The 18,026-nt window shown below is 38.7% G+C and overlaps 1 protein-coding gene across 2 annotated transcripts in view; it reads left to right on the forward strand.

Moving 5' to 3' along the window:
* The window catches only part of SNTG1 (syntrophin gamma 1), a 339,473-nt gene that overhangs the window by 204,465 nt on the left and 116,982 nt on the right, over positions 1 to 18,026 (forward strand). For both annotated transcript variants that reach the window (XM_056110271.1, XM_056110281.1), the window contains exon 10: positions 2,678 to 2,808. In XM_056110271.1, coding sequence (XP_055966246.1) covers positions 2,678 to 2,808 — 131 coding nt within the window. The remainder of the gene's footprint in view (positions 1 to 2,677; positions 2,809 to 18,026) is intronic.

An 18,026-nucleotide genomic window follows, 5' to 3' on the forward strand; every position in this document is an offset into this window, starting at 1 on the left:
AATATAATTTATGATTAACTAAAAAAATCAATTGCATGATATCTATGTGTGAGGTAAAAACCCATTTATTGAAAATTTTAAGACACTTTACAATTTTTTAATACAAACACATGTCTTGCTCTTGAATTGAGAGAATTAATATCATTAAAATGACATCCTACCTAAAGCACTACATAGGATTCAAATTTCTCCCTACAAAAATCCACCATGCATTCTTCAAAGAAACAGAACAAATACTTGTAAAATCTGTGGAATCATAAAAGTCCCCCAAAGCCAAAGGAATGTTGTGAAACACATGGGCACCATATAACATTCATGACTTTGACCTAGAACTCTGGACTCGAATAAAGATAGGCTTTGGGAGAAGTGGAATAGAATTGAGAACTCACAAGTCAAATAACAGATATATGGCTGGCTTATTTATGGAAATGGAATTAGGGACATTAAGTGGAGCAAGTAAAATCCTCTTCAACAAATGCAGTTGATTTGTACAAAATATTGAAGTTGGACCTTTATTTCACATTATAAACAGAGGTTTATTCAAAGTAGATACCTTAATATTACACTAAAATTAATAAAAAATAAAGTATCAGAAAGAAAATGGACCAAATGCCCCATAATATTTATTCAAAGGTATTTTCAATAATTTAACTCCACGACAAAAGAAAAAGCAAAAATAAATAGACTACATCAAACGAAGGTTTTTTAGTCTGTGAGACAATATTTAAAATAAAGAAACTGTACTGACAAAAGAAAAGGTTCACCATACATCTGACAAAAGACTAATTTTCATGTCATATCACTCAGAAACTTAGCAATAAAAGCAAACAAAAGCACAAAGAACCTTATCATAGTTAGGGAGTGGAGCTAATATTTATGAAAGGATAAAAAATATTTTGTTTTATTTGGTTACTGTGTTAAATATGTCCAGAGATATGAACATAATTAAAATATATAGAATAGTGAATCATTTTATTTATTAATAAAATGCTGTTGATTTTTTCTTTTGCAAAAGGAGATCTGTGGTAGTTTTTAAAAGATATGCAAAATAAGGCAAAATTATTTTACTTTTACTTTTGGAGTAACACCTGGTGATGCACAGCGGTTACTGCTGTATTACGGATTCACTACCAGGATCTCACCATTCTACAAAGAAGTAATCATTGGTGTCAAGAAAGGGGTTCGGCAGGGTGATACCATTTCACCGAAACTCCGCAGTGCCACCCTCGAGAACATCATGTGATGACTGGAATGGGAGGGAATAGGAGTGAAGATAGATGGTCGGCAACTACACCACCTCCGCTTTGCTGATGACATCGTTCTAATAACACCAAACATTAGTCAAGTGGCACAAATGCTGGCCGACTTCGACCATGAGTGTGGAAAGGTCGGACTCCAGCTGAATCTCACAGAGACAATGTTTATGAGAAACAGTCTTGTTCCTGATGTTCCATTCATTATCAACGGAACTACCATCTCCGAATGCAACAGTTATGTGTACGTAGGTCGAGAAGTCAACATGACAAATGACCTGGCACCCGAGCTGCACAGGAGAAAAAGAGCGGTTTGGAACACCTTCAAGAGTGTCGAAGAAATAGCTAAGAGGACGAAGAACCTCCAGCTACGAGCACATCTCTTCGATTCCACTCTTCTTCCTGCATTAACATATGCCTCAGAGACCTGGGCCCTACGCAAACAGGATGAGAACGCAATTCACGTCTCCCAAAGAGGAATTGAAAGAGCTTTGCTTGGAGTATCATGTTTCACTCAAATCAGAGAAAGAATCCGGAGTTCCAACCTCCGTCGACGATCAAGAATCAGGGATGCTGTCTAGTTTGCCAAGGTGTCAAAAATCAGATGGGTTGGACATGTAATGAGATTTGGAGATGACTGCTGGACTAGAGCCCTTACCAACTGGATTCCATGGGATGTCAAAAGACCACGTGGCCGCCCACCTACCAGATGGTCAGACTTCTTCGTCAAGACTCTAAATGATCAGTTTGAGGCTCATTCACAGTTCTGGAATGAGTAGGCGTCATTGGACTACACTAGCACACAACAGGGACGAATGGAAATGTTACTGGTGCCCGCTTGAGCAAATCGACAAGTAGCAGGGATATCAAGTGATCATGTGATCAACTGATAAATCGCAGTACTGTTTTTTTGGGGGGAGGGTGCAGATACACTCAGTGTTCAGGGCTTACTCCTGGTTCTGAGCTCAGGGATTACTCCTGACAGTGCTCATGGGTCAGATGGGTTGCTTAGTAATCAGCAGGTACTCAGAAGCGGTTGACTAATTAGTCAACAAAAAATTATTTATATTTTCATTATCCAGTAGGATTTGAATTTGGACCTATTTTCCATCTCAAAGTGAATTCAGCTCTGTTGTATTTTTTAATTTCTTTAAATCTTCTCCACACCCCATTGGTTTCATTCTTTAACTCAATCTAATCTCTCAAGAATCCCAGTCTCACATTCTAACAGAATCCCATTCACGAATAAGATAATCCTATTTCATGTGAAGCAATTCCGTGATAGCATGTTTTCTTGTGATAGTCTATAAATGTCTTTTAATCATTTAGGGGAAAACTGACCCGAATGAAAAGGATTTGTTACGTAAGGAAATCAGAAGGCGGGGAGGGAGTTCAAGTGTCCTGAAAGCCTGTGTTCTCCGCAGGACACACTCTCCTGCTCCTCCTGGCCAACCTCTCCAGGTCTGAGGTGGGAAAAGAGATGGTGTGACCTCCGACTCATCCCACTGCTTCACTCCCGTTTCTCTCAGTATGTACCCGGGACAGATCTGAGTCGGTGAGTACATATTCGTGATTTTTGTACTTCCTAATCGTTAAAAAAGAGCTGCAGACAAAACCATTGTTTAAACAAAGTGACGTCAGCTTACACAGGGAGAATGCTAATAAAGTTTAGGTGTAAGCTATTACCAATAGTCAGGTGCAGTGTCTCTCCACAACAGCCTCTTGGACGCGTCCATTCCCTCTCCCAGGCCTTGAATGAATTCAGAATTTAGGGCCACTTATCATAGTCTATTTATTTGCGTTTTTGTTTGCTGTATATACCAAATAGTAGACCTGTAGTCAAGATTGAACCATCATATCCTTTATTGTTATTTCTCTCTGAACATTCTACTAACGGGCACAAGAAATATAAACTGGCACAACTGAAATAAAACATTTTCAATCTGATGATAAAAACATAGTTTAAGTTCTCCTACTAACTTCTTGGAATAACTTAGTGTCTTAGAGTGTCTTTAAAAGAAGTACTTTTAGTTTGGGTTTTTTAGATTTTTTCTAATATTCATTTTAGTAATATTATCTCTTCAGAAAATTGTACTGTTTATTTAAATGATGAAATGTAAAATGAGTAATTTTCAAATTATCTTTTTAAAATAGGTGTAGGATAATTAACTATGTATTCTTTTTTCTTAAGAATAAAAGGTTTAGAACTTTATTATTTTGCCTTTTAATCTTTTAAAATATTTCTGGGGGTAAATTTGTTTATTCAAAGAACTAATTTGGGGATTTTTTAAAATACTTTATTATTCGTATAAATTTTGACTTCCAATACTAATATTTCTAAAAGTATTTGGCTTGGCACTTTATTCCTAATTTACTTGAGATGTATGGTCTAGGGACACAGAAACTTTTCTGTAAGAAGTTGTATGTTAGATGCACTTATTTGCAGTCCCAATGACTTTGTACAGACTTTTCTACCCTGTTTTTGAATCTTCAAGAGTTACATGCTATGAATGAGCCCATAGGAATGTTTCTGATTCAAACAACCACATTTATAAAAATGATGGTATGTTAGGTTAGATCTCTGAGTCATTATGTTCAAGCCCTAGATTAATCATTAAATCTTACATTGCCTTCCGTAATATGTATCTGTAATATTTAGTTCCATTAGGTTTTCTTCAGCTAAAATGACAATGTTTGTGGTAACTTCTTGATTCATTCACTCAAAATAGTAATTTTGAATCTTTCAACATGCATATGTTCCTAACTTCTTGCTCTTAGTACTACATATATACTTATACTCACTGATTTGCCACTTTAAATGGAGTTTAGAAATATGACACACAATTCATGTTCGATTATCTTTCACACTTTGCCAGAATAGGTATCTTTATTTTGATATTTACTTTGACCAAACATCATTTCAGATAACATGACTTTGTTTTATCATGAAATATTACTTTTAAAATTCATGAAGAAATAATAAATGCAATACCCCGGTGATTAACTTCTTAGTTTTCCAAGCTCTCTTTAACATTTTCTTTCTATAAAAGTACTATTAATTCATTTATTTAATTATTTTACTACAAACCATCTATATTAGGCGAAGTGTGTAGTGGTGTCGAGAAGAATTTTTAAATAAAATTACCAAATTTGGAGAGTAGAAAAATCTGTTTTACTTTGAAGTTTGATTTACTGTTTTATTTCTTAGGAAATGAATGAATACACAACTATGTTATAAATGAAGACTAAAGAAACAGGATATGTTGGTAAATCTGATTTCTGTACTTTTTTCATTTAAGAAAAGTGGCTTCCCTCAGTTATCTGCAAATAAGTAAAAAAAATGGATTGGAAAAAAGTTGAAGTTGACTTTATCAAGCCAACAAAATACAGAAATCAAGTATGGAGAAACAAAATATTTTCCTTGGAAGTCAATAGATGATCATCCTCATTTTTTTTTATTTCAAGCAGTGATGAGTTTTCTTGTCTGACTCACTGACAGTATTTTAGCTAATCTGTTTTGCTTACTTACCATTTTCTCTAGAACTTTCCCAAAGCAGCTTTATTTTTTTGGTTATAATCACATTTTATAGTTGCTTAGTGATATAATCTTCTTCTAAGCATTTTATGGTTATTCTTCATAGTGAATTAAGAAGTAGGTTTCTAAGTATTATCTATATATACACTTATATATATACTGAGATGTATATATTATATATTTATACTAGACACACACATATATACATATCTACATACATATGTGTATATAAGCATATATATATAGATACAGGCACCCAGTATATATATACATATATATGTATATATGTGTATATATGTGTGTGTATGTATATATATGTATATATATGCTGTCACCCAGAAGTACTCAGGTACTGTGTTCAGGGATCACTCCTGGCTGGTTTGGAATCCATATGGGGTATCAGGGAAAGAACCTGGTTTGGCAGTGTGCAAGGCAAGTGCCTTTTTCACTGCACTATCTCTCTGCCCTTTTAATACAGATTCTTTTAAAGATGAAATTATTATCATTAAGTTTTACCTTTCTTCTGAAAAATGTCATGATCCTCTTAAGTGATAGTTTTCTGTATCTATAGAATTTGGAATCATCAATAGTTTTCTCAATGTTCCTGAAAAATATGTTTTCTTTGCCCTTGGGCTTAGGTATAAATAAAACTGGTATTCACATAATATTAATTCCCTTCAAGGGTTTTCTTTCTCTTCCCTTTAGGAATCAGGGGATCATTGTGTTGTGTCTGAACGTTATTTTGCCTTTTTCTATGTGGGTTTCACTCAACGTCGTAATTTTGAATATGACTTTCCCCAAATTCTGGGGCTTTTTGACTATTATTTTCTTCAGACACCATCTCCTTCCATCTCCTTTCCTACTGCCACTCTGCTAGTATGGCTGTTTCACAGAATCCTAAATTCTGTATTTGAATTAATTTTATAGTTTGTCTTACAGTTAGGATAAGCCCTACTGACCTGTCCTCCTGTGTTAGGATTCTAGCTCCTGTGGTTTAATATAATGCTATTGAGCTCTTCTGCCAAACACTTGTTTTTGTTGATACATTTTCAATTTTACCATGTCCATTTGACACTCTTTAATAGCTTGCATTTTTTTTATTTTACTAAAGTGCTTAATTTTTTTATTTGTTTCAAAGGGAATTTTTTAAATTGGTTTTGGGACTACACCTGGTGGTACCCAGGCTTACTCCTGACTCTGCAGTTGTGGTTCACTCCCGGTGGGCTCTGGACCCTACGGCTCTCCAGGGAGCAAATCACACTGGCCATATGCAAGACAAACAGCCTTTCTGTCATACTCTCAGTTCAGCTCTTAAAAAAAACGAATTTTTAAACACTTTCTGAAGCCCTTTAAAAACAAATGAAAGAGAACACTTAAAAATGCATGTGTGATAATTTCTACATATAATGTTCTCAATATTAGTTGTATCCTGTCATAAATTTTTGTGCGTGAAAAAAAGATAAAAATATCATCCTGATGTTTCTTCTTCTTTTTTTATTGCCATTAAAATACTCTTGTTTCTTCTTCTTTTTTACTGCCATTAAAATACTCTGACTCATTTTATTTTAAGCCACCACCCCATTTTATGAGTGTGCTGCAGTTTCCAATACCATCAGTGATAATTTCATCCTTATTTCAACGTACCCCTAGACCTCTGACCTGAGTGCCAGCCACCAATGACCTGGGACCCCTAACATCCCCTTGCCCCAGGAAGCCATTCTGTGTACCAACGCTCAACCTCCATCGCCTTTGGCCATGCTCTGTTCCCTTGCTCTGTTTCCTGCTATCCTACATACGAAACGGATAGCCACCTTCTTTAAAGAAACCAATTTCATGTTGAGATTGAATGGGAAGGCCAGGTCACATGACATTTAAACTCTCTATTGATATTAAGTATGCAAACCAGAATACAGCATTCATTGACAATGCTTCATTGCGAATGCTTGGAATATTTAATTACAATATTTTCATTTGTTTTATTTTTGCTTTTTTTTGAGCGATACCAGGCTATATTCAAGGCATTCTTCTGGCCCTGCACTAAGGGATTGTTTCTGGAAGGGCCCGGGGACCCTATGTGGTGCAGGGCATGTGGAGAGCAAGTACCCTAACTGTCCTACTGGGGCCTAGGGGCCCTAAATCCTGCAGGAAGATTCTGCCAAATGCTGGAAAGCAGGTTCATTGTCTCATTCATTGCGTGTGGGCATTACCTCAGTTTCCTGCACAGTGATCAGTGGCGAAGGAAGCAGAACACTGACCAGCCTTCACGCAGAACTGCTGATGGGCAGGAAGGATTTTCCAAGCTTTACTGACCATACTCTACCCTGGGGGAGAGTGGCCACAGCCAGCTTCTTCAGTGGGGCTGAAATTTTCTTCCTGGGCCTGTGAACACAAGCAAGTACATTATTCAGAGGATTAGTAAAAGACTAGTTTTGGTGGCTTGCAGGAAGGAGAAATATTTCTGTTGCTATTTGACTGGATTAGGGTGAATTACCAAAAAAGATTTTATGACTTTAGTCCAGTCATTTTTCTAATCTTTTAACAAGGGCAAACATAACTGAGGCGTGTGTGTGTGTGTGTATGTGTGTGTGTGTGTGTGTATGTGTGTGTTTTGTCTTGCTGATAATTTTTCTAGATCAACGGCTTCTAAAGCACCATGGGAGATAACAAGAAAACATAAGGGAGTACTACTTTGTCTTTCTCTAACTCCCAAGGTTCCTACATAACCTGAAAGTTTTGAGGTCCCTAGACAATCTTACTTATCCTTTCAACTTTAGGAGTCTGCCGATTCTTCTTGATGAGTTCTGCCCAATATTCTTTACCCATTAAGGGAGAATTTATAAGAAATGATGCTATATTTTCCTTCAATAATTGGGAATCAAAAACCATAAATATCTATAATTTTTTAGTCATCATTGTTGTTTGCATAAGAGCGATTTCTAGCTGCTGCAATTATATTTTTCCTGCATGTTCTACTATAAAGTGGATTTCAGTTTCTTAAGATATTTAATTTTCTAATAAATTTTTGTTTCCTAGTATATTTCATGCTTAATAATCATTATTATTTGATATGCACCCAGAATATAAATAATTTTGACAGGTATTTCCTATGCACTTACAGAATATTGAATTGTTGTGTATCAGAGCTCTAGATTGCAATACAGTCCTATTTGTTCATTGGTGAATCTATTATATAATGTTATATTTTTGTTTGTATTATATTTACAGAAACACACTAAAGGTTATCACTAATATAATGACTTTATTTCCCTTTATAGTTTTTATAAGATTTGTTTCGCTAGGCCTATATTATTAGACACAGAAGCAGAACAGGAATTTTATTAGTTCTTGAAATATGACCCTCCTATCATAAATTTTCCTTTAACTCTAGTAATGTTTCTTGCTAACTTTTATTTTCTATAAAATATGTCATTTGGGGGCCTGGAGAGATAGTCCACCAGTACAGCAGGAGAATAGTTACTTTGCATGCAATCTATCAAGTTTTGATCTGTTGCGTATTTGGTCCCCCAAGCACTGCCAGGAGTAATCTCTAAGAATAAAGCCCAAAGTATGTGCTGAGCTGGGTGTGAGCCCTTCCCACCCTAAATTTGAATAAAATATGTCTTTCCTACATCCTCTATAACCTTATTGCAACCTCTATTACCTTATTGTACAGTTTCTTTTGTTTAAATCTAGATTTATAACCTACCTTTAATTGGATCATATATTCTAATTAGTTTTAATGGATTTTAACATGTTTGAAATTCTGCCTAGCATTTTAGTATCTGTCTTTTGAAGTTTTATATTATAAATATAAATGTATTTATATTTATAATAGGAGTATAAAACTCTTGAGCTTTATATTATACATCTTACCTTGAAATGTATATGGCTTATAAGAAATAGGAATACTAAACAAGAAATGCAGATTGTTCCTTTGTTCTTCACACATTTTTCCGGAATAGAGATATCTTATAGTTCAATTCAATTTTCAGGAAATTAGAATTGATAAAATGCACTTCTCATTTAATATTTTTTCTGTGACATGTCTGTATATGCAATTCTACAGCTCCTTATTGTAGGGCTATCACATTTTCATCACCAACAGAGACATTATGGAACAACTTCTACACTATTTTTGTGTCTTCTGAAACTTTCCCAGCATCCTCCTATCCTTACAGGTCCCAAATTTGCTTTTAGCATTCTTTATTTTGTCATTTTCAGAAATATACATAAATAGTACCTCATCCTCTATAACCTTATTGCAATAACTTTTCTCACTCATAATTCTCTGGCTTTATGTCAAAATTTTATGGTTTAATCTTATTTATTGGAACTATGTGCATTTTTATTTTGTTTAAATGTATTGTTATTGTCACAGCGATATGTTTGCAATAGTGTTATGTTTATACTGTAGATGTATGGCTACCACATCTCACCAACATGAAAGTATCAACCACCTTCCACTGATACCCTATACTACTTCCCGTCCTCTTTATGTATGCCTATTCCTGTTCTCTTGCTTGGTAATTTAAGTTTGTCTTGTTTCTTTATATGCCACGGATGAGTAAAATCTTTCGTTATTTGTCCTGGTTTCTCTTATTCATTTTGCTTAGCATCCATTCACGTTTCAGTGGACAGAAAGCTTTCTTATTTTCTCTTTAGCTGCATTAGCATTTTGCTAGGTTTCTATGCTGTAGCCTCTTTCTCCGTTCATCTGTCATTGAGCATTTGGTTTTTTTCCATACCTTACTTATTGTACTAAGTATTGCGTTTAACATAGCTCTGCATAAATCATTTTGAATTCATGGTTTTCCATCTTGGAGATAGATGCCCAGAACTAACCAAACTAAAAGAGACCCTGTTGAATGAGGAAAAAGAAATCCACAAAACATACATGTGATCAAGGGCCAATACTCCAAATGCATAAAGAACTTACAAAGCTTAACAACAACAGCAAAACAGTGATCCCGGCAGGAAATAGACACAGAAGATGAATGACCCCTGAAGAAGGCACTTGGATGGTGACATAACAGGTTTCCAAGGTAGTGGTGATGAGAAGGGCCAGGAAAAGAGACTCTACATGAAGCAAAATACTGGCACTAGAGAGGTAGGCAGGTTGTGATATTTCGTCCCTCAAAAAAACTATGTGTCTCTTATAACCCAGTGTTTCCTCAGTAATAAAAGATTGTAAGGACAGAAAAACGGATTCATTTATGGTGCATTTGGGCAACATCATTGTGGAGCAAATTAGATTAAAATCATAGTTTGCCATATATAATGGATATTAATGGTAAATAAAAGGAAATTGTATATAATAAATTTCTATTGGAAATGCTTACAATTTTCTTCCTAAATATGTCTCCTTTACTTTCACATAGAATGCTTCATTCACAATCATAATATATAATATATTTATATATATATATTTTTTCTCCCTTCAAAGGAATTCTGTGACATGAACTGGGTTATCTATAATTGTTTAAATGTTTACAGTGTCTACTTGAATATCATTAAAGTTTTAGTCCCCCAAAATGCTCCCTCTCTACTCTTTTCAGACTTCAATGTCAAATGGTAGGTCCCCGTACAACTGTGTCCAATTTAGCTGCTAACCAAATTCTTACAAATTCCTCCTCCTTGAATCTAGTTATTTGCCAGAACAATTCATGTAGCTGAAGGAGCCTTACTTGCTCTACCAGTTTTTCTTATGGATACGATAAAGAATATAAATAAACATCTAAAGAAAAGGACCGTAGGGTTAACTTTTGGAGGGCTCCATACACAGGTCCATATGCCTCTGAGAGACAAGGTGATTTCTCTAATGATACATGGACTGTTCAACAGCGATCTGGAACTAAATAAGACTTTGCCTCTTGTATTTATATAGCTGCCTTATGAAGGCTTCATTATCAATTATTCACTCTTTTTATAGCCTCATTTTCCTTTCCATAATAAGCAGAGGTAAAACTAAAATTACTGCATCCGTGGCTGCAGAACGGGTAAAGCATCAAAACCAAGTATGCTAAAGAAAAAACCTCTATGTTTTGAATATTACTGCTACTACTACTATTACTACAACTACTACTATTATTACTACTACATTTTCTTGGCCTCCAATTATTCCCCTGATGACTGTATGTTTTCCTACATCTATAAATCTAGGATAATTGAATTTATTGGTGTTTTACATTTTCAGAACTAGGCCAGCAAAAATACAATTATGCTCTTTATAAACCAAGAAAAAATTGTTTTCAAAGACATTGAGCTACCAAAGACCAAAATTGTACTTGTCTTGGTCCCTTGCACTCAGATATCAGACCTTTTGCCCCAGAGTTACTTGGAGTGGCCCAGGGCTGTGCTACCCCCCAAAATTACTTGATACCTCCTACAGGGGCAGGAGATTCTGCCAATTAATTTTGTCAGAGGCAGTGGTCCGAACTAGAATAGAGTACCAAAGCACTTTAGAGTTTCATTTAGTCATGTCTCATCTGCTGGAGTGATAGCACCGCAGGTAGGGCATTTGCCTTGCACACGGCCAGCCCAGCCAACCCAGTCCGATTCCGCCGCCCCTCTCGGAGAGCCTGGCAAGCTACCAAGAGTATCTCATCCGCACAGCAGAGCCTGGCAAGCTACCTGTGACGTATTTGATATGCCAAACACAGTAACAACAAGTCTCACAATGGAGACGTTATTGGGTCTGCTCAAGCAAATTGATGAACAACGGGAGGGCAGTGCTACAGTGCTACAGTACCTCCTACTTTATGAGTCATTCAAGTTTCCTTTGTTTGGTATAATATTCACTATAGACACACAGCATATTTATCTTATTTTACGTAATTGTACTGTGTGAATAAGAAAGAGAAATGACTTAGAATATCTTCAAATATGTATATTTATAAACAAAACATGAATCAATAAATATTAATATCACTGTCACTGTCCTCCCATTGTTCATCGATTTGCTCGAGCGGGCCCAGTAATATATTGTGAGACTTGTTACTGTGTTTGGCATATCGAATACGCCACGGGTAGCTTGCCAGGCTTTGCCGTGCAGGCGAGATACTCTCGGTAGCTTGCCAGGCTCTCTGTAAGGGGCAGAAGAATTAAACTCGGGTTGGCCATGTTGGCTGTGGGCAAGGCAAACGTCCTACCCGCTGTGCTATTGCTCCAGCCCGAATATCAATATAAATTATAAAAATATTTTTAAGAAAAGGAAACTATATCTTTCAGTTTGTTGGAGGTGTAATTTCAGTGCTTTAAGGACAATTAATAGTTTGGAATCTAGAAAAATAATAAAATATCGAAATTATATAGAAGATGTGAAGCAATAGGAGTTCAGTACAGATCAATAGAATTGACTCAGAAGCTCAATATGTACATTAATGAAGTTATAGAGTTGTCCTTTGAATAGAGTAATGGATTAATTACCCAAGAAAATATGTGATCAAACTTTAAAGTAAATAAAATTATAGTACCAAGGAGGAAATTGGAGAAATCTATCCTGTGAGCATTGAAAAAACAGTAAGAGGACTCTGAACAAAATGTCTACAAAATTTGGTGAAAAGGGACAACTCAATGAAAAACACAGTTTTCAAAATGCAAAAATACGTAATTGTAATGTTATATCTATTAAAATTATCCATCATAATAATTTTTAAAATGAAAAAACATTGGATTCATTTGAAAATCTCCCCAAACATTTAAGGAAGAATTATACTAAATTTTCATAATCTCTCTCAAAAGAAACAAATTCCTTCTCACTCTAGGAGTTTAATATGAAACTAATAGAAAGCTAAAGATATAATGAAAACAAAATATAAAAAACAAAATGCTGACCAGTATCTCTCATGACCATAGATTTTAAAATGTCAACAGAAATACAAGCATATGAAATCCAACAATGAAAAGGAAAGAATTATATATGGAAGTTAAGTATAATGGAATACAGATATGCCGAGCTAAATTAACATTCTAAAAAAAGTATCATCTGAAATAAAATATATATGCAGAAAAAAGTTACACAAGATGTGGCACCTATTAATGATAAAATATCAGCATACTAGGAATAGGATGGAACTTCCCAAACTTGCCAAAAGATGTCTACTGGAAACTCCAATACTATTCTAACTCTATTCCTAAAATATAGTAACAAAAACAAAGACTAAACTGATACTGCCTATATCAACAATTTTATGAAGATAGAATGAAAAAAAATGTCAGTCATGTAGAAATTGAGTAACTAAATTGCTCTTGTTTCCTTTTATCTAAACTTTAAACACAGTGGTTTATAAAGTTTTCATAATGCAGTTGCTGTAGATATGCAGTATCCCAATGCCAATCCCAGTGCCAGTGTGACCTTCTCTACACAATTGTCCCGTTTTCTTTTTTTTAATTTATTTATTGAATTGCCATGAGAACAGTTACAAAGCTTTCAGATTTAAGTCTCGGTCATACAATAATCAAACACCCATCCCTTCACCATTGCATATTTTCAACCACCAAGAATCCCAGTCCTATCTTGGCATTAAAATCACCCACAATGATCTTGTAGAAGGTGTGGTCTTCTTTATAGAACTTCTCTAGCTCCATGTAGAACTTCTCGATTTCTCTTTCATCATAATGAGATGTTGGTGCGTAGACAACGAAGATAGAAACTGCAGGCAGTGAGCCACATCTATTCAAATGTAAACGTCCGATTCGGGTTGTTAGGCATTCGAATGAATCAATGCTCTTGGCCAAGTTTGTGTTGACAAGGACACCGACGCCTCCAACACCTCTTTTATCGCATGTTCCGAGGAACAATTCTTCTCCAGTGTCGAAAACGGCATGGTGAGATTCGTGTCTTCTTGTCTCGGTCAGACCAATGATGTCGTACTTGATCATTCGCGCTTGTACCATCAGGTCCTCGATGGATGCATCTGATGCTAGCGTACGTGCATTGAAAGTACAGACGATCATTTTTGTCTTCCTTCGTTGTGGCAGCCTAGGTCAGCCTTGAGATTTTGTCGGCCTCTCCTTTCTCATCCTTCTCAGTGCTGCCATGTCGGTGAAGCCTTCAGGGTCAGGTGAATGAGACCAGTTGTAGTTACTGGTTTTGGCATATCGAATACACAGCGGATAGCTTGCCAGGCTCTTCCGTGCGGGCGGAATACTCTCGGTAGCTTGCCAGTCTTTCCGAGAGGTATAGAGGCTTTTGGGGTGACCTCTAATCACCCTTGTAGGTGTTACCATATTTGAACCCTATCAAATATGGTACGACAATTCCAGAAGACGGGTATTTAGTGTCTTATGATGTGTCGCGCGGCCGCAAGCGGCCGCGCGGGTCCGGAAAGCGTCCTGGAGTGTGGCGACGGCTGGGTAGTGGAATGATAGGACCGAGAAGATCAGCCAAGATAGGACCGAGAAGATCAGCTGAAGAACTTCACATCGGAACCCATGGCCTAGAATGGAACGAGCAGGGTGAGAGACTGTCAGAGTTCATCATGTCAACCAAGACCATCCATGGTAACTCACAGTTCCAGAAAGGCAGAATCTAAACGATGGACATGGGAGTCTCCCGGGGGACGATTCCACAACGAAATAGACCACATCATATTCAATCGACGGTTTTGCCTGACTGATGTCGCTGTTGTCCCAAAATTTCGAACGGGATCGGACCACCGTCTCCTTCGTGCAAAATTCTACTTCACAGAGCGGGGAGAAAGGGCTGCAAAGTTCAAAAAGAGAACTCCCAGAACGACCACCAACTGGGAACTCTTTGGTACTATTGCGGCAACATGGGAAGATGCCATTGTTGACAACATTGACGAGGAATACGATCGACTGGTTCAGCACCTCCATGAATGTGCGAGGAACGCCAAGAGAGAGATAGCCACAAAAAGTCGCCTATCTTCGAAAACTCTTGAGCTAATTCGCCAGCGTGGTTTGGCGCATGCCTCAGGCAACCGCAAGCTAACGTCCGAGCTTGCAAAGCAGTGCAGAGATGCGATCAGGGAAGACCTCAAAGAGAGAAGAGCAGAAGTACTGGTAGATGCGGCAGAAGCCGGGAAAAGTATTCGTAACGCCCGCCTGTCCTTCGCCAACTATAAGACCAAGATGACTGCCCTCCGACGTCCTGATGGATCCATCACATCCTCCAGAACGGCAATGGAGAAGATTATCCATGACTTCTACTCAAATCTCTTCAATAGCCATGTCCACTTGCCGACATACCAAATTCCACAGGATGGGTATGTCGTTCCCAACGTTCTCCCTTCCGAAATCCGACACGCCATTTCGTCAGTAAAGAAGCAAACAGCACCCGGCCCAGACAAGGTCAGACCTGAACACCTGAAGAACCTGCCGTCAGTACTCATCAATACACTGGCTCGGCTCTTCACTCGCTACCTGTCTGAATGCAAGGTTCCATCTCAATGGAAAACCAGCAGGACCGTACTACTGTTCAAGAAGGGAGACATCCATGACATTGGCAACTATCGCCCGATCTGCCTATTGTCTGTCATCTACAAGTTGTTCACTCGAGTCATCCTGAATAGGATTGGCAGAACACTAGATGAAGGACAACCATGTGAGCAAGCAGGGTTCCGCAAAGGATTCAGCACCATCGACCATATCCACACGATAACCAAACTCATTGAGGTTTCTCGGGAGTTCAAGATGCCGCTCTGCTTAACGTTCATTGATTTAAAGAAGGCCTTTGATTCTGTTGAGAAGGAAGCGGTCATTGAAGCCCTAGCCAATCAGCGCATTCAAGCCCAATACATCAGGATCCTCTGTGAGCTGTATTGCGGATTCACTACCAGGATCTCACCATTCTACAAAGAAGTGATCGTTGATGTCAAGAGAGGGGTGCGGCAGGGTGATACCATTTCACCAAAACTCTTCAGTGCCACCCTCGAGAACATCATGCGACGACTGGAATGGGAAGGAATGGGAGTGAAGATAGATGGTCGGCAACTACACCACCTCCGCTTTGCTGATGACATTGTTTTAATAACACCAAACATCAGCCAAGCGGCACAAATGCTGGCCGACTTTGACCGTGAGTGTGGAAAGGTAGGACTACAGCTGAATCTTACGAAGACAATGTTTATGAGAAACAGCCTTGTTCCTGACGCCCCATTCGCTCTCAATGGAACGACCATCTCCAAATGCAACAGCTATGTGTACCTAGGTCGAGAGGTCAACATGAGAAATGACCTGGCACCCGAGCTGCGCAGGAGGAAGAGAGCGGCTTGGAACGCCTTCAAGAATGTCGAAGAAATAGCTAAGAGGACGAAGAACCTCCGGCTCCGGGCACATCTCTTTGATTCCACTGTTCTTCCTGCATTAACATATGCCTCAGAGACCTGGGCCCTACGCAAACAAGATGAGAACGCCATTCAGGTCTCCCAAAGAAGAATAGAAAGAGCTATGCTTGGAATATCGCGTTTCACTCAAATGAGAGAACGAATCCGGAGTTCTGACATCCATTGACGATCAAGGATCAGGGACGCTGTCTCATTTGCCAAGGTGTCGAAAATCAGATGGGCTGGTCACGTAATGAGATTTAAAGACGACCGTTGGACTAGAGCTGTTACTGATTGGATTCCACGGGATGTCAAGAGACCGCGTGGCCGCCCACCTACCAGATGGTCAGACTTCTTTGTCAAGGTCATGAACGATCGGTTTGAGGCCCTCCATGTTCCCGGAGCGAAGAGATGCCATTGGGCTACACTAGCACGCGACAGGGACAAATGGAGACGTTACTGGCGCCCGCTCGAGCAAATCGACGACTAACGGGAAGTTAAGTGATTAAGTGAAGAATCCCAGTATAGCCCCCATCCCATCCCTTCCCCTGCCTGTGAGGCAGATGATTTCCACTGAACTCTCTCTACTTTGATGACTTTCATTATTTTGACAAAAGATGCGCCATTATTATTTGGAATTTCCCCCCCAAAATCATACCTGCTGAAAAGGCATTGTGAAATCATTTGTTTTCTATTGCTGGTTATGAAGAGCATAGGATGTCGCGTGGCCACAATAGCAGCCTTGTGATTTTCGGTTTCTGATATTTTACTAATTAAGTCAAGAGGGATTTCTGCCAAAAGCCACATAGTTCCAAGATTGCTTTGTATGCCTCTGGGTCCATGGCCATGCCGGTGAGCCACTCATGGAGGGGCAACACGTGGTCTCAGCAGGGCGGGAAAGACATGCCAGTTCCACTTCACATCCCATGAGGCCACAGTTGCCCTGTCACTGCCCACTACCGGCTCATAACTGGCTGTCCAACAGGGTCTGAGGTGGCAGCCACTATGCCGTGGGGGGGAGGGGAGGAGGCAGAAGAGACAGACACCCTTTCCCTCCCAGGGGTGGGGGAACACAGCACCATAGCTTGATGCATAGTCCATTCACATAGCTGCCAAAAGCTGCTGGATTCCAAATTAAGTCTGTGTGCATCTGGGTACATGGCCATGCCGGAGAACTGCCTCGTGGGGGGCAACTCGTTGTCTTGGCGGGATGAGAAGCTCTATCTTTTTTTTTTTTTACTAGTGAAACACCATGAGGTACAGTTGTAGATTTGTAAATTTTGTGCTTGGGTTTCGGTTATACCAAGATCAAATACCCATCCCTCCACCAGTGCCCATTTTCCACCACCATGGATAATATCCCTCCCCCCCAACCCCCCCATCCCACCCTTAGAGGCCAGTCGGGCATTCTAGGGGAAAGGGCAGCTCAGATAGAGAAGGGAGCACCAAATAAAGGGTGTTTGGAGGATCCTCCCAGGAGGGGAGATGCATGTCGAAAGTAGACTATGGACTGAACATGTTTGCCACTCAATGCCTCTTTTGCAGACCAGAACACCCAAAAGGAGAGAGAGAACAAAAGGGAATGCCCTGCCCACAGAGACAATTGTCCCATTTTCCACACACCCCCAAACTCTGCCCTCTTGGTAGGCACAAAATAACTATTTTATATTGCTTATTATAATAAAATGGTAAATTGAATTGTCAAAAAATGGTTAAGTAAAGAAATTTTGTAAAAATGTTAATCTCAAAATTGAATTACTTGCATTAAGATCACTGTCACTGTCCTCCCATTGTTCATCGATTTGCTTGAGCGGGCCCAGTAACGTCTCCATCGTGAGACTTGTTGTTACTGTGTTTGGCATATCGAATATGTCACGGGAAGCTTGCCAGGCTCTGCCATGCGGGCGAGATACTCTCGGTAGCTTGCCGGGCTCTCCGAGAGGGGCGGAGGAA

Source organism: Sorex fumeus, unplaced genomic scaffold (genome assembly GCF_029834395.1).
Source record: "Sorex fumeus unplaced genomic scaffold, SorFum_2.1 ptg000002l, whole genome shotgun sequence".
NCBI classification, from domain to species: Eukaryota; Metazoa; Chordata; class Mammalia; order Eulipotyphla; family Soricidae; genus Sorex; species Sorex fumeus.